Source organism: Xenopus tropicalis, chromosome 2, assembly GCF_000004195.4.
Source record: "Xenopus tropicalis strain Nigerian chromosome 2, UCB_Xtro_10.0, whole genome shotgun sequence".
NCBI classification, from domain to species: domain Eukaryota; kingdom Metazoa; phylum Chordata; class Amphibia; order Anura; family Pipidae; genus Xenopus; species Xenopus tropicalis.
In genome coordinates, this window is record NC_030678.2 from 27,064,163 (window position 1) to 27,086,401 (window position 22,239).

General features: G+C 40.3%; 1 protein-coding gene across 3 annotated transcripts in view; it reads left to right on the plus strand.

Moving 5' to 3' along the window:
- usp25 (ubiquitin specific peptidase 25) overlaps positions 1-22,239 on the plus strand; it is a 76,886-nt gene that overhangs the window by 35,035 nt on the left and 19,612 nt on the right. For all 3 annotated transcript variants that reach the window (XM_012957169.3, XM_031896080.1, NM_001045687.1), the window contains 13 exon segments: positions 1,057-1,143; positions 2,975-3,112; positions 4,075-4,151; positions 9,644-9,717; positions 11,483-11,631; positions 11,905-12,032; positions 14,586-14,681; positions 15,522-15,683; positions 15,808-16,013; positions 17,098-17,168; positions 17,803-18,031; positions 19,446-19,646; positions 20,114-20,253. In XM_012957169.3, the coding sequence (XP_012812623.1) occupies positions 1,057-1,143; positions 2,975-3,112; positions 4,075-4,151; positions 9,644-9,717; positions 11,483-11,631; positions 11,905-12,032; positions 14,586-14,681; positions 15,522-15,683; positions 15,808-16,013; positions 17,098-17,168; positions 17,803-18,031; positions 19,446-19,646; positions 20,114-20,253 (1,758 nt within the window).

The window sequence follows — 22,239 nt, forward strand, 5'->3', positions numbered from 1 at the left end:
GCACCCAAGAATTGTTTCACATTCCCTCTCCTAATAATATTGACCTTTTTTGGTTTGTTTGGGAGATTGCTATTACTGATAACTGCCCAGAGTCTGTTTTGTATAAAACTGGCTGGTGATAAGATTGGAAAGTCAAATGATTTAATATACAGGCACCAATGTGAATGGGGTTTTGTACTGCATGAGAAATTGCCAGTATATCCATAGAGCATAACCTGTAGCTGTATTTGCAACAAAAGCCACAGCACCAAGATTTCATCAGAAATAAGGCCTATCTATACAATTTACAATTCGTTTTGATTTAAGAGGAAAAGTCTTCGGGGCCAGATTTGTCTTGCTCAGCCAAATTCAAGCTGTCACTGATGTTCTACAGATTGAGCACTAAACGGAACACGATTTACTCCGTGTCCACAGAGATCCTTGTGTGTGTGTGTGTGTTGTACAGTAAGGCATGAGGAGAGGTGAGGAGTTTATGTGGACAATAAAAGGGAGTGATATATGGCCAAACAGTCTGCTGGAAGGAGATGAATTTGCAAAACTATCTTGGTGTTTCTCTGTATAAACGACCCCCCACATGCTAGTGCAAATGAGCACTAGTGATGTAACCCATGGCAACCAATCAAATATTGACTGCTGCTGCCTAACAAAATTAATAACTGGTTGCCATGGGTTATTGCTCAGAGTCAGATTGGCCCAATGTTAGTGACTAAGCTTGGGTCTTTATTATAATATTATATTGTAATACAGGTATGGGATCCCTTATCTGGAAACCCAAATTACGGAAAGCCTGTCCTCCTATAGACTCAATTTTAATCAAATAATTCAGAATTTTAAAACTGATTTCCTTTTTCTTTGTAATAATGAAACCGTATTACTTATATATCCTTATTGGATGCAAAACAATCCTATTGAGTTTAATGTTTTATTGATTAAGGTATGGACCAAATTACAGATACCTTATCCGGAATACCCTTGGTCCCAAGCATTCTGGATAATGGGTCCTATACCTATATATTTTGCTTTGTCTTATGTTTTTTTTTTCTTCACTGTTTTTAGTCTTTATTTAACCTGCTGGAATTCCGCAGACTGGTTCTCAACTACAGTCCCCCTGCAACTGCTCAGGATGTACCACGAAACCAAAAGGTAATAAGCTTTTTTTTTTTTTAATATATGAATATGCCACTGTTCTTCCTAGAGAAATTTCAGTTTACAGGTTCCCTTAGCTGACAGGGAAAAATTTTAAATGGCACAAATTGAAATGATGTATTAGGTGTGTATATGTATGCAGTGTTGATCACACACCAGAACCACAAGCTCTGCCTCAATGGCTGCCACTGTATAAATCAGCAATGATATAAGGCAAAGTTTGGATTTCTCCTTTATCTCTAACAAGCTAAAACGGTTGAGGAGACCGCCTCATACGTATGCAAATAAGTCATAACAGGATTCTGGGAAGAAATTCCTTTAGGCTCTTAGAAAAGTCCCATTTACATGGGTTTATCCTATAGACTAATGCTTACCCACTGGGTTTTCAATGCAAAAGCCAGGATAATAGCTGATCAAATTCCCAACTACAGACCAGTTTCGCCCTTCTTGGGGCTCATCAGTGTAGCGCCGGGTTTTCTGATCAGCTTAGGTAGAGCCAGGAGTGGGGATTCATGAACAAGCTAAAAGGGTTGAGGAGACCTAAATGAATTTCTTCCCAGAATCCTGTTATCCTTTATCTCTAAAATGACATTTCTATCAGGCTTTTCTTGCTCCAGGGATTTCCTCTGGGTTCATTCCCTTTTCAGGAGACACAATAGCACAGAAATGCTAAGAATTTGTTTGGTCCATTCTCCTTACAGACCAACCTAAGCATCATGTTCCATGGCAGGAAACCCTATACTTGTCAGCGTGTCCCTTGCAATGTAATGCAGCTCTCACATATTTTGCATTTTATCTGTTTATATGCAGTGTTCCTTTGAAGTCAAAAGCTTCGATTTTTAAATGACTGATGCCACATTTTTAAATCTAATATTAGCCCACGTACAGATTCCAAACACAGCTCCTCTCTGTTTTCATACCTCTAACAGAGGCTTCATTTGTTCTCTTACAAGCAGCAGCCGGAGGCTTGGCACAGTGGCACTGTCTCTCTTCAGTCAAATGAGTTTCATTTTCTGCTTCCTCCTAATTTTAGCCACTTCCTTTATAACTACTCATTAACTGCAGCTTGTCTGGGTAACAAGAATAACTAATAAGTCACATACAGCATGGAGAGATGTAGCTCTGTGTCTCTTTTTCTTTGTAACTGCTCCCCGATTACAGCTATAACTCTTTGATAGATAGCCAAGTTTTTGTAGGGAGTGGCTCTCCCTTTAAAGGGAATAATGTGCACCCTTTTTTTCTTTTAAGCTCATTCATTTGGACTGAAAATGTAATAAAGGTCCATAAACAGTATCTGAACTGCCATAAAAGAATATAAAATCATTTACACACAAATATGAATGATTCCTTATGCATTCCTTGTACTATGACTATCAGTAAGTTTGTTTAAAAATCTCATCTGCTCTTCTGCCATATCTGTCATTGTATAAGTGAAGAATTTTTTGCCTTTCTGATTGTTAGAACCGTTTAGCCCTTGGGTCAGTTGGTTGGTTTCCATTGGCCATGCATGGTGGCCTTCAGGCTGACAGTCATTTAACCCCTTCTTCATCTTGTTCTTTGTAGAAGTGATGGCTTCTGGGACTTTAACTCCCATTATGGCACAATGACGCAGAAAGCAGGGGGACGTCCAAGTCCCAGAATCTATCACTTCCACATAAATCTAGGCAAGGGAGCGCTGAAGTGACTAAGGGGGTGAAGAAATGGTTCTTTCAAGTCAAAGGCAGACTATTATTGTTTCCACCTAATCTCAGATATCATGTATATGTGTGTAAAAAGAAATAAAGCTATCTACAAATTGTGATTATTTTCCCTCCTGTCACCTTTCTAGGAACATAGGAATTTGCCTTTCATGCGGGAGCTGAGATACCTGTTTTCACTAATGGTCAGCTCCAAAAGGAAGTATGTTGATCCATCCAGAGCTGTTGAGATTCTTAAGGACGCTTTCAAATCAAATGACTCTCAGCAGGTAAGTCTGCCAGGTGTTACTCTGTGCCATTTATTGGTCCGGGGACAATGCCATCTGTGAATAAATGTTATTTATGCTGGATAATTGTGTTGCGCATTGATATTCTGAGATAGTTTGCAGTAAGTCTTGGCTTTTATTAATGTTTTTTTCTACCTTTCTCCAGTCTGAAATGTGGCATTTTATCTGGTTGCCAGGGTTACTTATTCCTGCAACCAAAACACAGATTAAAATAGAAGTGCATTTTTAAGTGTGCTTGTGAGGGGGACCATATATACATGGTGTCTTATGAGGAGCCTTATAAGGATTCTCATATGCAGCAAAATCTCTATTTACATGACCTTATTTAACATTATCCCACATTTTACACGTGTGTGTGTGTATAATTTATAATACATTTTAATGGGTACCTTCCTATATTTTGCACTAGTTTGTCCTGAATTTATAGCGTAATTGAGATTTGAAATACTAATCAGATGTATATTTTGTCCTTGTTCTGTAAATTCCAATTAGTCCGCACCTGTTGCTTTTGGTTCTGTCAGAGAATCCTTGCACATTCTGTCCCTGTGTAACTTTAAAGCTGCAATTCTTAAACCTTATATTAACACAGTAAATTAAAAGCAGAAGCAAGTAGAACTGAGTCTCACAAATAAATGGGCCTCCTCGATTACTAATTTTATGTGTCCGCATTTTTGTGCATGACACACTAAATGTAATTTAAAACAAAGGGAATCTTGCAAAAAAAAATTGCCTTGCAAATATCCACATAGTTCTGCAGCCTGGCCCCTGGTTCCTGGAGAGCCAGATGCACAGACTGAGAATGCCAAGTCTAACACTGCTTGCTATAGGTTTGGTACAGGATATAGAACCACATCCATACGGGAGTCTGTTTGCTCTACTGTTTATTATACTGTATGCAGAATAAGCTGAATGAACAGGTTGTGTTCTTTTGTTCTCTCCAATAGCAAGATGTCAGTGAATTCACTCACAAACTTTTGGATTGGTTGGAAGATGCTTTCCAGATTAAAGCAGAAGAGGAAAGGTAAGATACTGTAACCAGTAGGTACAGGTGATAATGGAGAATTCAGTACAAATTCCGCTGTGATGGCCCTTCTCATTCATAGCAAGTCTGCTTTGTCTCGTCAGTCATGCAGGTGCTTGCTGCAGGTAAAGGGATGAAAAGGGTTTACTTTTACCTGAAAACAATGTAATACATTGTGCAGTATGTTTCCACATGCCATTCTATGCTACAGGAAAAGTGCATTGTATAATAGTGTACTGTTCCTAGAGCAGCACAAAGTGCTGGAAGGAAGGGCTTAAAAGCTATGTTTTTCATCTAGTGTGGGGACATGTATTTCCTGGTGCTCACCAAACTCTTTATTTGCCTTCTGGCAGAAGCCTATCTTGCTTTATGGCAAAGATTTTATTTATACTCTTCTATTTCTCTGAATCCAAGCAGAGAGCTCGCTGAGCTGAGGCTGATTGTACATTCTGTTCTCTCTGCTTGTCAGGCTTGGATGTGTGATCTCAATGAAGAACCGTGATTTAAGACATGAGACTGATAGGCAGGAGCCCAGCCAGAGCAATGCTCCTCTATCTAAGTACAGGCATTCGAGGCACAGGAATATGGTCTGACTTGTCCAAGTCCTCTTGGGGCTGTCCCTTAGGTCATCTAAGATTAAAACACACTGCTTTCTGGGCCAGTCTTGTTGCCACTAAAGGCCCCCATACACGGGCCGATAGAAGCTGCCGATATCGGTCCCTTGGACCGACTCGGCGGCTTATCTGCTCGTGTAGGGGCAGAAACGAGCGGGCTGGCCGACCGATATCTGGCCTGAAATTGGCCAGATATCGATCAGCCAGGTTAAAAGATTCAGTCGGATCGGGGGCCGCGTCGGCTCGTTCATGCAGTCCCCGAACCGACTGCCCCATTGCCGCCTACATAATCTTGTCGTTTGGCCCCAGGGCCAAACAATCGGATTATTTTTTTTTTTTAACTTCAAACTCCCCGATATCGCCCACCCGTAGGTGGGGATATCGGGGGAAGATCCGCTCGCTTGGCGATCTCGCCAAGCGAGCAGATCTTACCGTGTATGGGGACCTTAAGCTACTTGTCGTGACTACAAAAAATAAGAATAACCCTGCCATAGCCATTACTGAGCCTTTGCTTAGAGACACTTAAACTCTGTGTGTCATTGGCCTAAAAGGCCTGCCATTCCTAGAATCCTGAATTAAATATTAAATACTGTTCAGTGAGTCACAGAGGGACATTTATGTCCTAAATGCAAAGGCCTGAAAGGGCCACTGGTCTCTGATGGATTTTCTGCTGTTTTACCTTAACACTCAGCTGCCATGTCCCATTGCTAATTGCTCATATCTTTGTGCAAGTAATAATCTCACTTTAATGTTCATTCACTTCTAACTTGGGGCAGGGGCAGTATATACCTACATGTCATAAATACAGTGCTGTATTCGTGGCGCAAGCGTAGGTCTCTGCACTCCAGAACACGCACCCCTTTAGAGCGCAGTCCGCCCTCTAATGTTGGCGAGTCAGAATTGCAGAGGATTCTCCCTATGTTTGATATCAGCAAGCAGCACTAAAAGGTGGGCATCTTGATTGAGAGTTTTTTGAGGCACCTACTTTAAGGCGCTGGGCAACTCTAAACCCAAACAAAACTCTGGGCCCCATCCACATCCCCAGTCTGCCAAATCTCTGCCCATGTTGAACTTGATGTTTGGCATGCTATTTACATTCTTCCATCAACAAAATAACCTCCTCATCAAAACAAAAGTCCACATAAGCTATACTGCTTTTTTTTTTTATACAATTTTTGTTACATTTTGGACGGTTTTTTTTCCTATGTATTTGTATATTCTAGTATAATTATGTCATAGGAAGTGCCCTAGGGCATGCTGGGGTTTTTCAAACCAGCTACTGCTGCTTTGAAGCCTTGTGCTGGCACTATACACTGCTCTTGGAGAGGCTATAATATAATTTAACAGCAGGGTGGGATAATTGAGAAAGGTTAAAGGAAAGATACCCTATTTATAGTTGTTGTTTATCTTCCATGTATTTCCCTTAAATAAACAGTGACGTACTAGCACATGTATTTTATCCACGCACTATCTGTGTTGAGTTAACTGCAGTATTATTAACTGTGTCTCGGGCATTCTCACTACCTAAAAACCATTATCCATTTCTGACCTATAGAGTTGCTTTTTTTCAGCCTAATGATTGTTAGGCAAATTCCTTTACCAAAGCATGGAACAGTGTTTCTCAACCTGGATTTGAATATCAGCCCAATTCAGCCCTGAACATCAATGGGGGAAACGAACCAATGGTTGCAGGAAAGCTCGTAATTGCTATGTGTGCCACCTTAAGGCTCTAGACTTTTCCATGCAACCAGCAATTGTTGGGAAGGGGGCTGGGGCTTGCAACATGGTTTACCATACCACCAAAATCTGTCAAAAAGGATTAAATTTGGGTGAAAGTATGCAAATTATTACAGTGTTTGTATGATTTGGTGAGGGGACACTCTAAGTGCTACCAGTAATTTAAGATTTCAGACCCCAAACAATTGTCCCGTGGGCACACAGTAGACCTTCTGTCACAGGCTGACAACATTTTTGTTCCCGCAGCAGCACTGGCAAGGCTCTTGCACTGGATCAGCCAGCACTGAGGACATATTGGATTACCTGCACTCAGCTCTCAATAGAAATCTTTGGTTTATTATAGTACAAATGTCATACAGACATCTGCAAAGGATATTGCTTGTATGTTGAGTTGTAATATCTTGTATTAGGGTAGTGTTACACTAGTGACTTTCATAGCTGCTGCCAAAAACGGCTGATCACTTAGCCCTTAGGGACCACATGTAGACCATTGAGGCAATGCAGTCTTGGTTTGGGTGGAGTGGGCAGCATCGTTTAGGGCCCATACATAGGTGCATGGTACTCGGTGACCTAGTAGGAGACAGGTCTGGACTGGCAATCTGTGGCTATTGGGCAGATGCCAGAGGGGATGCTGGAAGATGCCATAGTCATTATTGAGTGGACTGGGGGGGGGGGCTGTTTGGGCTTCTGTGTACTTGAAATGCCAGGGCCTGTTTTGAATCCTAGGCCTAGTTGGGGGCCATTTCTGGGCCCCTTTCTGTGTAGCAGAAGTGGGGTGCCCTATACACCATTGGTGGAGCTTTGGGCTGTAGCAGCATTACAGAATCTGAGAACACATAGACACGCAGGCTCTTTAGCTCCAAGGCAAGAATCACAGCATCGGCAAGAACACTTGAAAGTGTTTTTGTCTTTGCTTTTGTTTTTTGGAACATTAGCAAATTTACTGAAATCAGCTTCAGGCCTTTGTAGAAAATGCATGTACTGTTGGCTGTTAAACGGGGGCAGTCATAATTTGCTTTAATGATGAAGGCCTCCTGCAGGCTTTTCTCTGCCTTGGGAACATAGTTTTCATCATAAAAATAGCAAATATGTTTAAAAAAATGTTATGATCTTAATTATTTTATGTGGCGGTGTAATGCTCAACAATACATATTTTGCTGTGAAAACTCTTGGAAAGCTGTTGTGATTTCATTACTTCATTAACCCAAGGGAAACAACATTCAACATTAAGTGAAACACTGCAGAAAGCCCTATTACAAGAATATTTTGGGCTTCCAGTTTCACAGAAGTGTCCCAGAAGCTGGTCCACTGGTGTTCATCTCAGATCTTAGTTGTTTTCACTGTAGCGTTCAGGTATAAGCACGGGAACCCCTAACTATTACACAGTAGTCTGGTCAGCCCCACTGTTTTGCTAAACTATTGGATTAACATGGGTTGGCGTGGGCTTAATTGTTCAAGAGACCGTAGGACATGTTTTAGTTTTTCCATGCCTAGTTCAGCTTTTTCATCCATATTCCCCTGTCAGTAAGTGTAGGCCCTGCTCCCAAAGTGTGCATCCAGGGGCAAACCAACCTTTAGTCATGAACAGATTTGGAACTCGATTGATTCCCACACAATGTAACTGTAATATGGAACCCAACTGATTCCCGCACAATGTAACCATAATATGGAACCCAATTTATTCCCACACAATGTAACTGTAATAGGAAACCCATATGTAAAAGTTTCTGCTACATCTAATTTATGCATTTCTATTATTTTTGTTGTAATGCCCTGGGTTGAAGTAAATGCTAATCACTGTATCTGGAGCACATATCTCCCAAGGCAGAATGTGCCATGAAAGAAATGGGGCATATGCAGCAGCAGGAGAAAGTGGCATTCTCTCCTGTCAGGAATCAGCCGCAGTAAAGCAGATGTTATTTCATGCTGGGTTTGTGGCTGAGTACGGGACAGTATGTTTGTAAGTTCTGTTTATAAACCCTTCACCACATTCGTTTCTGTTCATAAACCAGTCCCCAGCTGATCCCAGGGTCAGAGAGGGCCATGCACATGTACAAAATAAACCTAAAGCAGGTGACTGCAAGAAATGCAATTGGCAAATTATGCACATTTTGTACAACTTGTTCCCTACGTTTCATACTGGATGTTTGTCAAATGTTGGTTAGGCCTTAAAGGTGTTGGTCACCTCTTTGCAAAGTCTGGAACTTCTTCTCTCCCCACTACTGAATTTTGTCACCTGGTAGGAATTTGCAAAAACCTTCCTCTTTAAGGAAGGTAAGAGTGTTTTTTGTGCCCTAGAAAGTCTGCCAAGCTCCTGTGTTCCAGCTCTGCTCGCAGAGGTTACAGATGTCTTACACATATACCCTACTTCATTTTACATTTAATCAATGGATCTTTTATAACTTCAATTATGGATTATGACAACTCCTAAAATAAGATTTGTGCAGCTGTGCTTCAGGCAGTACAGATATGGGATCCCTTATCTGTAAACCCTTTATCCAATAAGCTCTGTAAAACAGAAATGCCATGCTTTTTTCTTTATTATTATTTACCTTCATTTTCTGCCCCATAGGCCCTTCTCTATAACTCTCCCAGTCCTCCTTTCAAACCCCTGCCTGGTTGCAAATTGTCTCTGTACATTCTCTGTATCACTCTAAAAGTTAATTTACAGGTGAACAACCCTTTTAATTTACAGTCATCTAAATGGCAGGAATATCCCTTATCTGGAAAACCCCAGGCGCCGAGCATTCTGGATAATATATACTATAATATGACTCTGAATAATACCTCCTTTTCAAACCATTACTCTAGTGCAGGGCTGTCCAGCCTGAGGGCTTTGGGTCAGAAGTGGCCCTCCAATAAATTACCCTGAATCTCCATAGCCCTCTTTGTGTAACTTAATTGTTTTATAACAGTTTCCCTGCACAAATGTGAAATAACAGTTCAGCCATAGAAATGACATTGGACTTCACTGTTGTAGCAGAAGAGATTATAAATAACAAAGGCAGCTGAAAATTAAACAGTAGAAGAAATGGCACAAAAGCTAGGGCACAAGTGCCAGGCGGAAATGGTTGGGAGGAGGGGAAAAAACACAAGAAATCTATTTGGAATCATAATGACTGTGTTTTCTTTTTTTTACAGAGATGGAGAAAAGCCAAAGAACCCAATGGTGGAATTATTTTATGGAAGGTTCCTGGCAGTGGGTGTACATGAAGGTTGGTGTTGTGGATTAGTTTTGTCATGATAGCCAAATTGCAATGGCTCTTTCATTGTGCCGGTAGCTGGATTTGAAGGCGTATGGGAAGAACTGATGCCAGAAAGGGACTGGATTTTCTGTTTGGACAAACTGATTTGCTGCAATCACAAAATGATCTAACAAATCTGCCTTTCAAGGACTCATTATAGTGATTGTTGGGTATTTAGGCCAAAATCAAATACTGCCTGACTGCCTGATCATAAAAACCTGCTTGGGCACATTGTTGGGCTATGCTTGTGTAATTTTTCTACAAGGGACCCCAGGCAGTGTGCACTGTGCTGTATTTAGTATTTTTGCAAAATAACCTATTGGCTGCCTGGCGTTAAATATACCTATGCTCTCACTCTGTAGGCATGCCAGAGCTATCTGAAAATTGTAAGGTATGAAGCTCAAAGTGCCTTGTAATTACTGGCTGCTCAGAAGGTTGTGTGCTGGCACATTCTTGTTATCGGGTAACAACTCCACTCCACTTATCGTTGTCAGCAATGGAATTAGGAACAAGTAGAGGGGCCTGAATGAGTTCTTGAACAAGCACAGTATCCAAGGCTATTGTGATACTAATATCTACAGTTAGTATTAATGTTTGTATATATAGATTTTTTTTTGTGAGTGTGCAGATAGGTAAATATAGGTTTGTGTGTGCTGGGTTTGCTTGGAAGGGTTGAACTTGATGGACTCTGGTCTTTTTCCAACGTGTAACAATGTAAGTATGCTGTGGTTTCAACGTGCACCCAGAGAGCCAGTTACCTCCTGCCGGAGCTGCCAGCATGGTCGCCCCCATCATGTTGTAGGGCCTAGTATAGTCTCATACAGAACCCTGTGCTCTCAACAGTAACACAGAACTCCTATCCATATACATTCCATTATGGTTCTACCAACAGTACTTTTGGGGTAAAGGTGAAAAAGTTCCCTACAAGTCTAGTACCCGAGCAGCAATCGGTAGTGTTTACTGGTCATCTGTTTGAAAGCAAACAACAGATTGGTTGTTATGGGTTACTAGACCTGGGCAAACTTTGCACATTTTATTACACTGCCCATCAAGAATGTAACCCCTGGTAGGTAAACTTATTATGTTTTAGAATGGCCCATTCCTGGCAACTTTGTAATTGGTTTTTATTATTTATTTGTTAATGTTTTTTAAATAAATTGCCTTTTTCTTCTGCATCTTTGCAGCTTTCAAATGGGGTTCATTGTCCCTGGCAGCCAAAAACTACTGCTCTGTGAGGCTACAGTTTTAGGGTGAAGACATACTGAGCTACTTGTCGTGGCTACTAAAAGAGACAATACTGATCATTTACTGATAATTATGTCTTTATGTAGTTTAGCAGAGGCAATGCTAAGTATTGTCTGTGGCAGGGTATTTTCTGGAGTTTAGTAGCTGTGAAGTAGCTGCTACTAGTAGCTCAGCGTGTCTTCACCCTAATTGTATTTGTATTTGTTACTTTTCGTTACTTTCTATGCAGCCCCTCTGCTATTCATATTCCCATCTCTCCTTTAAACCCCTGCCTAGGTTGCTAGGGTAAATACGACTGAAAAACCATACAAAATAAAAAAATGAAGAGCAATTGCAAATTATCTCAACATATCAATGTCTTCAACATATTAAAAGTTAATCTAAAGGAGAACTACCCCTTTAAGTGTTTTTTTTTCTAGCAAAATTACCACTATATAAAGCCAGTTTGTGCAAGTTTATTCTCACCCTTTCCTCGTTTTATTATTTTAAGGAAAGAAATTTGAGAACACTGAAATGTTTGGCCAGTACCCACTGCAGGTGAATGGCTTTAAGGACCTGCACGAGTGCCTAGAGGCTGCCATGATTGAAGGGGAAATAGAATCGTTGCACTCAGAAAACTCGGGCAAGTCAGGCCAAGAGGTGAGAAACTCCTAAACGAGGATGTACACTGCAATAACAAATTGCTCAGCACTTATTAAAAGTAAAGGAAAATGTGCACAGGACAGGTAAGGGCCCATATGGGGGGAGTAGGGTGGGCACATTTACACCCCTGAATAGATTAACACTGCATATGTAAAATGAGAGCAGTGTTATCAGAGTGACCCCTAGTGGCCACTCTTGTTATAGCTAGATATTGTCATCGATTCACTTAAGACTGATTTGCTTTGCTTCATTCTATTCGTTCCCCTGCAGCATTGGTTCACGGAGCTCCCGCCTGTGCTAACCTTTGAACTTTCAAGATTCGAATTCAACCAAGCACTGGGAAGGCCTGAGAAAATACACAACAAACTAGAGTTCCCACCATGTTTGTATATGGACAGGTAAGGCATAAGCAGTGTTTAAAGGTAACACCAAAAAATGAAAGTGTATAAAAGTAATTACAATATAATGTACTGTTGCCCTGCATTGCTACAACTGGTGTGTTTGCCTCAGAAAGACCACTATAGTTTAAATAAGTAAGCTGCTGTGTAGCCATGGGGTCAGCCATTTAAAGGAGAAAAGGCACAGGTTACTTAGCAGCTAACCGATAAACCCCCATTATATGGGGCTTATCTACTAGTTATCTGCTATGTAACCTGTGCCTTTTCTCCTTTTTTCCCCAGCTTGAATGGCTGCCCCCATGGCTACACATCAGCTTATTTATATAGTAGCTTTTCTGTAGCAAAAACACCCGTTTTTTGCAGAGCAACAGCACATTATATTTTAACACTTTAATTTTTTGATGTTACTGTTCCTTTAAATGTGGATTATGGGATGAACAATGCTGAATTGCCATTCATTGTGTAAAAAAAAATGTCACTGGATTATCTTCACGGTTCTAATCTGCTAAATTGGAATTCTACAAGGATATGCAATCTGTTTTACCTGCTACTCAACCTGCAAATCCTTCCTTCACTATCTTAGCCTGTGGCCTTTTAGAAGGCTATGACTAAACCAGGACCCTCGGGTGTTTCCTTGGCAAACCGGTTGCCCCTAGCCCCAGCGGGTCCTGAGATATCAACTGTGTACACCAGTAGTAGGTAGCCCATGAATTAGGGGGGCAGAGAGAAGAATGAAAATTGTTTGCACTTTCTTTAAGGCCCTTAAAAGGAGAACTAAACCCTAAACATGAATATGGTTAGAAATGCTATATTTTATATACTAAACTGACTTCACCTGTTTAAAGTTTTAGCATCTCTATTGTAGTAATGATATAGGTCTTGACAGTTGTCACAGGAGCTCCCCATCTTGGATTCTGTTAAATGTCCAGGACACTGCACATGCTCAGTGGGCTCTGAGCTGTTTTTGAGAAGATGAGCTTAGGGGTCGTTGCAAGTTATCTTCAAAAATGTAGGCTGGTCTGTCATATTAGCTATTGCTGCAGGTCTGATTTTCAAATTCTGATGCTGATTGCATTGGCTTCCATATAATGTGGATCTGAATGAATTGGTAATCTGCCTTATACTGTTACATTTCTATTCTATAGATACAGTATATTGTGTGATTTATATTCTATGTATACAGTATAGTGTGACATTTATATTCTATATATACAGTATATTGTGTGATTTATATTCTATGTATACAGTATAGTGTGCCATTTCTATTCTATATATACAGTATAGTGTGCCATTTCTATTCTATATATACAGTATAGTGTGCCATTTCTATTCTATATATACAGTATAGTGTGCCATTTCTATTCTATATATACAGTATAGTGTGACATTTCTATTCTATATATACAGTATAGTGTGCCATTTCTATTCTATATATACAGTATATTGTGACATTTCTATTCTATATATACAGTATAGTGTGCCATTTCTATTCTATATATACAGTATAGTGTGCCATTTCTATTCTATATATACAGTATAGTGTGCCATTTCTATTCTATATATACAGTATAGTGTGCCATTTCTATTCTATATATACAGTATAGTGTGCCATTTCTATTCTATATATACAGTATAGTGTGCCATTTATATTCTATATAAACAGTATAGTGTGACATTTCTATTCTATATATACAGTATATTGTGCCATTTCTATTCTATATATACAGTATAGTGTGCCATTTCTATTCTATACATACAGTATAGTGTGAGTGGGTCCCTAAGCTCAGTAAGTGACAGCAGCACAGAGCATGTGCAGGGAATCAGCAGAAAAGAAGATGGGGGGCTACTGGGGCATCTTTGGGGGCACAGATCTTCCCTGCTAAATGGCTGTGGGTGCCTTGGGCTGGTACAGAACCCCAAAACATAATGTACAACATTTGTAGCCTATTTCTTTAGTTAAGCTTTAGTTCTCCTATAAGGGTGGAGGTTTAGTAGCCCCCATGGGCTTGGATTATATGTATGTGTGTATATAAAATAAAAAGGGGTCACAATTGCTCTGTCCGCCCCCCCCAATCACAGGGGGGTTCAGGGACCTAAGAGGTCCATTACATGTGTGTCAGATTTGGTGCCCAGGCCCTTGTGGGCTAAGGTATAGTAGGGAGAGCTAGGTTGCTTTTGTTGGTGGGAAAATTACATGGCATATCCTTGTCAGCTTAGTATTCCTGTGATCAAATATCTCTCTATATATGTGCATTTTATAGAGGTATCCATAAGTTGTTTGCAGTCACTTTATATTGACATTAAGCGTTGCAAGGGTTTTGATTGTCCTTACAGTTAGTGGCCATTATAATGCCCACTGTGATATTAGCCTAGAACTTTGTTTTTTTATTTATCTTGTATTTCTTTAACATAGATATCTTTAAACTGCCCCAGGCTCAGATAAACCCCCTGCCATTTTTGCATTGGATTGAATGGCATACCTTGAGGGAGCAGCTTATAATAATCTTGTGTCAAGCGCTGACCTTAATTAATATTTCATTCTTATGTTAATAGGTACATGCACAAGAACAGGGAAATCACAAGGCTTAAACGGGATGAAATCAAAAGATTGAAAGAGCACCTTACAGTGTTACAGCAGAGGCTAGAACGGTACAGTGCAATTGTATCTGTGGGACGCCATATTGTCCGTTATATGTGTGTAAATGGAGACATGGAAAATAATGTGAAGTGAGGGCATTTACTTTGAACTGAGCTTTGTGATTGGTTCATAGAGACCAAATAAATCCAGAATGCTCTCATTTGTCATCCCTCCTTTCCTAGTCCCTGTCTCAAATATGTGAGATCCCCCTCTGTCCCAAAAAATGTTCCTCCCATCCTTTCTCCTTGTAACTGTCACAGCAGGTTGACTCCCTTTTGGAGAGGGATCTCTGTCTCTAGCTCTACGATCCATTGTAAGATAGGTCCAGTTAGAAGAAAGAACTTTACCCTGAGAGAGATCCCTATACCTGACTCTCATTGTAAAGCTCCTCAACCCTGTACCTGTCTCTCAGTGGATCACCGAGCTAATTAGGAGAGAGCGAGATCTCTGGGGGCCTGAAGCTAATTTGGCAATACTGGAACTTGTGGAGAGGCCTGTGATCCCTTGCCGAGTAACTATATACTGACATATAACTACTGAGGCTCCCTAGGCATCTGCAAGTAGTTATTGCTTTCCACTCCATTTGTTTATGAAAGTGCCATGGACTTCCTTTTACTATGGCCTCCCTTCCCTACAGCCATTTATTAAGTTACATAGGGTAATGTTTCTTTAATGTACCAATATGGTATTTGTAAGAGTTTGAAGAGAACAAAAATTTAAAAGGAAGTATCCCCTAGGAGCCAATCATTGGAAATCACCTTTTCACTGTTCTTAGTACAAAGTAAAGTTTATTTTCCCTTTCCCTGTTCTTTGGTATTGACACGCTCCAAAACGCATGCTTTATTCTATAGGTATTTGAGTTATGGTTCTGGCCCCAAACGGTTCCCTCTGGCAGATGTCTTACAATATGCCCTGGAATTTGCATCAAGCAAACCTGTTTGCACTTCACCAGTGGAAGATATTGATGTAAGTGCGCCACCTAGTGGATGTGTTGCAACACAAACAGTGCAAAGGTGAGTTCTATCAGCTGCTAAAGCAAGCTACAACTTACAGCTATGATAAGGTTTGCTCCTCTTTTGAATTGCAGTAGCTTGGGATCATTGTATAATTCCTAACCTGTGCATTTTACCCTTCTAGCACAATAGAGCATCAGGGGTCTTCTGCAGCCTCTGAAACGCAGCCTCCTACCCAGCGATCTGTCATTCACAAACCTTTTACGCAGTCCCGGATACCTCCAGATCTACCTATGCACCCTGCACCCCGAAACATTACAGACGAGGAACTCTCGGTATTAGAGGGGTGTTTGCATCGCTGGAGAACTGAAGTGGAAACTGATACAAGAGGTTAATCATGAACCTTTACTTGCTTGTTGCAATACCCCTAATGCACTGCGCATGGGTTAAAGGGGGGTGCTGTTATGGTGCATTATTTTTAAGAATAGTCAAAATAGAGTAATAGCAGGTGCTGTTATGGTGCATTATTTTTAAGAATAGTCAAAATACATCAGAATTTTAATTTCAACAGTTCTTTAGTTGTGTGTTCATGCATCTTAAAGGAAAACTATACCCCCAGAATGAATACTTAGTTTATATTATATTATCTGTTGGTTAAGTCAACTATTAAAGAGTCTCGCCAAACTGGAATATATATATATATATATATATCAGTAAATATTGCCCTTTTATTCCCTCAGAGATCACCTGACCAGAAACAATACAGCTCTTACTGTAACCGGAAGTAGTGTGGGAGCAAAAGGCAAAACTCTGCCCATTCATTGGCTGATGGGGCCTAGCATGTATGTGTGCCTTGGCTTGTTTGTGTGCACTGTGAATCCTATGATCCCAGGATGTGGCCCTTAAACAGAAAATTGGCATTTTAAGAATTGGGAGTACCCAATGTCACATACTACAAAAAGTATATTTTTATAAAAATGGTTTATTTAGATGAAGCAGGATTTTATATATGTGCTGGTTTATGCAATATATTTTTTGTAGAGACCTACATTGTTTGGGGGTATAGTTTTCCTTTAATTCAATACATGCCAGTAAATAGCAGCCCATCAATCTGAATTGAAAGGAAATTGCTTCCCTATTTTCACCTTGATTAAATAGGCTCCCCAGTGTGTTAGTGGAGGCTTATTCAGTAAGAACAATTGCAAGGGTCTAGATCAGCAATGGGCCTTGAAAAAGACTTGACTTGCAAGCAGTGGATACATCTCCCAGCCCAGTGCTATTTACACAGTTGGCAGTTGGCAACTATATGCCAGCAATGCAGCTCTACCTTACCCACAGTCCAGGATGTATTATGGTTCTTCTTTTTATATACCAAAATGCCTTTCAAGCAAACAGCATGGTTGCAAGTTTTGGATATTTTTTCTGTCGTTTTCCCTCCTGTATAATCTCAATACTTCTAATTTGTCTCGTATAGACCTGCAGGACAGCATAGGAAGAATACACCGGACGATAGAGCTCATGTACTCTGATAAGCAGATGAACCAGGTGGGTATAATAAATAAATATATATATAATATAATATGTGTGTGTGTGATTTTTGGCACTTTTTTATGTTAATGTAAAGAGCTTCAGTATGTCCTGGTCATCTTTATAACCGAGAGCCTCTATTCAAAGTGCCACTAAACACTAATTGTTGTTAGATATGGTTGCCACCCCTTGTTTAGGCCGTATTGGCAAGGAAAGATTTCATTATGTTTAACCAGTAGAACTCTATCTGACTGTCCATGCCTTCCACTTATTTCATAACATACCTCCATATCCACTAGACCAGTGCTGTCCAACTTAGTAGTGGGCCAATTATATCTCATAGAGCAGACTGGAGGGCAATAAAATTTCTTTTTAAGGCCACATATGGCCTGTGAGCCTCCAGTTGGACAGCCCTACACTAGGCTATGCTACGGCAGGATTTTGTCTGTCTGTGTAGCCTGCTCTTTGGCTTTAAATATCCGTACCATATAATCCTAGTATTAGACATTGCTTATAATACTTTTAGTCATGATGCTAAGTAAACTGACTTCTCCAAGGCTGCTGAAAGCTAATTTTAGTATATGATGTTGTATAGCCTCCCTTTTTTATTACTGTTGGCGGTTCATTCCCTTTTCTATTTCATGGCTTTCAGGTCCCATACAAGCTGCATGCCGTACTTGTCCACGAAGGCCAAGCAAATGCAGGTCACTACTGGGCTTACATATTTGACCATCATGAAAAACGGTGGATGAAATACAATGACATTTCTGTTACCAAGTCATCGTGGGAAGAGCTAGAGCGAGATTCCTTCGGGGGGTATAGGAACGCAAGTGCTTACTGTCTGATGTATATCAATGATGAGGAAAAGTATTTAATGCAAGGTAATGGGTCATCTGAATCAAAGTTTATTTATTTAATTTTTAATGCCTTGGTTAACAGCAGAAGGAGGTGAGGTAATTAAAGTAACCAGGCAGATGTTTTGCTTCTAAACAAGTGATTAGTCGATAGGCCTGGTGCAGACTTTGTGACTTTATTATATTATGTGTGGCTCTATAGAAAGCGTTTATTTTATACATTTTTTTTTTTTTTTTTTATAATATACTTCCATTATGCTTATATTTAATATGTAATTCAATATGTCTTGGTCAGGGGTGCTGTTTGTTGAAGACAGTCTAAGGGGCCGATTTACTAATCCACGAACGGATTGAAAGCGTCCGAATGCGTTTTTTTCGTAATGATCGATATTTTGCGATTTTTTTCGTCTCCGTCGCGACTTTTTCGTAAATTGTTGCGACTTTTTCGTAGCCGTTACAACTTGCGAGAATTGTACCCGCCGTTTACTAGCGCTCAATACGAAAAAGTCGCGACAATTCACACAAGTCGTAACGGCTACGAAAAAGTTGCGACAATTCGCACAAGTCGTAACGGCTAAGAAAAAGTTGCGACAATTCGCACAAGTCGTAACGGCTACGAAAAAGTCGCGACAATTCACGGAAAAAAAACGACGGCGGCGAATAAAACGCAAAAATACAAAAAAGTCGCAAAATGTTCGTTTCCAATCCGATTTTTTCCCATTCGGATTCGTGGATTAGTAAATCAGCCCCTAAGTGAAGGAGTGGAAATACAACTCACTGTCGCCTGTATAGTTCCACAATCATAGTAATTAAGACTGGGCATTACATAAAGGTTTATTTACGAACACAGCTGCTTGTGGTAGTGCTAATGTTGCCCATATTGATGCCATTCAATAAAGGTACTTTTACCCACCCATGCTCCCTGCACCTCTGCCATTGTGTCCAAAAGGGGGGAAACTCTGGACCTCTATTTCAGGGCTACCACAGTGTGTTGTGTCAGTAGGTGTAGCAGAGTTGTGCCAAAGGGATTGCATATCTTGCTGACAGTGACATCTTCCCCAGTCTAAAAGTGTTGGCCACCACTTGCACCAGATTTGTGAGAACCTGCATGTACAATTGCATTTCTTATCCGGCACAATTGTGGCAGCCACGACTCCCATCACAGCCACAATTACATTGGAATTCTGGAGTAAACACTGCATTATGGGTAAAAATATGACTAATTGCATTCATATAAAGTGACTGAGGGCATCACTGTACCTAATATTATTCAGAAACAGGCAGTCTTGGTGCCAAAAAGAGAATTGTTCTGTATTTGGGGTTCAGGTGGACAAGAAAAAGAACTGTCCTTTTGATGTGACAAAATTTCATGTTAATAGTGTGAAGTGCTGTCAGTTTATATCTCTTTACTGATTGATATGTACCTGCTGTGTTTTTACAGAAGAGTACGACAAGGAGACAGGGCAGGTCCTTACAGGTATGGACACCCTGCCGTTAGATTTAAGGGAGTATGTCAAGGAAGACAACCGGCAGTTTGAGAAAGAACTTGAAGAGTGGGACAAAGAGCAGCTCCGGAAAGCTGAACAGGAGAAGATGATTTTAGCCCAAAAGGTCTTGAAACAGGCTCCATTGGTAGTGGCACGTAAGTTTACTCAGCGCTGCACTTTTAGTCATCAACGGATCCTCACTATTTAAGCTGGCCATACATGTACCGATAAAATCACATGAAATCTAGTTTTAAGATTTTCGGACCATGTGTGTGTTTCAAATTATCGTCCCAATAATTTTTGCACCATGGCGATATGTTGTTAAGTCGATTGGGCAGGTTAGAAAATTTCGTCAGCTAACGGAAAAATCTGTGCACAATATCCTTGGGGGACCTATAGGTCGATTGGTGTCTGCCAACTATTTCATGTTCAGAACATTTGTAGTCTGAATGTTCATTTTAGATTGTTGCATTTAAACAGATGACCAATATCCGAATGATCGTCGGAAGAAGACTAAAATCTGAATGTGTATGGCCAGCTTTAGGAGTAGTAGTAACATTGTGCAGATCTGCTCTTTATTGCCCTGTAACATAAATATTGCGTATTACATACTTTTTTGCAGCTCCACCAGTCGAGCCGGAATACATGGAACAGCCAACAAAAGTAGACACCCCTAATGAGATGAGTGAAGAAACCACTACTGTCATCACTCAAGCAGCCACTGAATCCGAAGATAAAGGGCCCGATGCTGTATTGCAAATGGTTAGATTGCTTTTCATTCTCTTTGCAGTGAGATTAGAGTTCGCTTTGTACCCACTTGTTCATGATCATAGTGTTGATAGTTGAGCTTGGAACGCATGGGCTATTGGTCTCCCTTGTCTGTTTTAGGTGGACATGCATGCCTCCATACTGTGAGCTAGAATGTTGAGCTATGTGTTGGCTGAAGTTAACTCCTATATTTAGGAGGTGTGCACGCACAAATAGTTTTTTCAGGATGTTTAGACACATAGGGGATGTTCAAGTTTAAATAAACTTCTTGTAATGTGATGTAGATATACTGAGGCAGTTTGCAATTGGTCTTCATTTTTTATGGTTTTCCAGTTATTTAGCTTTTTGTTCAGCAGCTCTCCAGTTTGGTATTTCACCATCTATCTGGTTGCTATGGTCTTATTTTCCCTAGCAAGCCGACAGTAGATTGAATCAGAAGCTAGAATAAATATAGGAGCGGGCCTGAATAGAAAGAAAGAAAGTAATAAAAAGTAACAATAAAATTGTAGCCTCACAGAGCAATACTTTCTTGCCTGCCAGGGTCAGTGACCCCCATTTGAAAGGCAAATAACTCAGAATGTATAAAGAATAAATGATGAAGACCAATTGTAAAATTGCCAGGATTAGGACATTCTATAACATACTAAAACGTATTTCTCAGAGTATTTTTTTTATACTCCTCAGCCACATTTTATTACACATTCCTTCCTGTACGTTCCTTATGTCTTCTAATCTGTGTCATGTTTGTATCTAGCATGGTCTTGTTTTTCATCTTGTGTAGGAAGGGTACTTTTGTTTTTCACCTTATGGCTGAGGGCACACAAAGCATTTGTTCTGCTGCCTGTGTGTTTTGTTGTGCCGAGTAGGGATCTGCCTGAAAATGCCTGCTTCATGTTTTTGGGCCAATTCTCGCTCAGTTCCACTTAATGAAGTGCCCTCAGCCTAAGTAATAAAAGCACGTCCTAACTAGCAGGATTGGATTCCTTACATCTATAAAGTACCCTTAGCACGGCCACACACGGAGCTACCTATACAATATGCTGTTCAGTCATCCTTTGGGCTGGGCACATACACGGGGTTGTATAAGTGTAAGGACAGTCTCCTAGGCTGTGTGTACCTGACTGCCACCACTATACAGGACTTGAATCAAAAATTGTTTTGGCACCTTAATTCACAACCAGTAACCTCTAATACAATGGCAATTCATTTTGAGAGTATGGTTAGATTGTGTGCCTTTGGCATCCCTTCTATTAGCTCATATTACACACCAATGCAGCTTTACCCATAGATCACTACTATTTTTATTATTAGCACTTATTTATTCTATATTGCGCCCTTTTGTTGATTTACATGGACCTGGATCTGCCAATGTATGTGATATAGCATCCACCTATTTATAAAGACAAATTTGTCTTTGCACGGAATACCCATTAAATATTCTTTAGCTATGAATGTCTTTTTTTTTTTTTTATGCAAAATGTAGGCAAAACTTTTTCCATTGCTCTAAATTGTGCCGAGAAACCTTATTCCCACTAAGCAGATACATACCCAGCAGAAGGTGCAGTACACTAGGTTACCTGGCCAGGCACCGCACTTCTGTCTGGAATGCCAGTGCATGAATAGATGGCAATGCAGCAATAAAACATGATTTGCCTACTCTGACGTTGATTGGCTAGCTGTAGCCACACATGTATTGAGGCTCATTTCCAAGCCAACATCTCCAAAGTAACCTGTGACATCCAATATGCAACTACTCTGTCGTCAGACAAAGCTAGTCCATAACCTTGCACCTATAAAAGTAAGTTATATTCCTGGATTTGTCATGACACTGCCACACTGAATGATCCCACGGCGAGTCCAAAGTAAGATGTCACGGTTTTGCCACTTATAGCATCATGCACATTTGCTTGCCACCTCCCATCTTTTAATTGGAGCTTCTACCCCATTTCTGCTGGATACACCCTGATATCTATGTTCTTG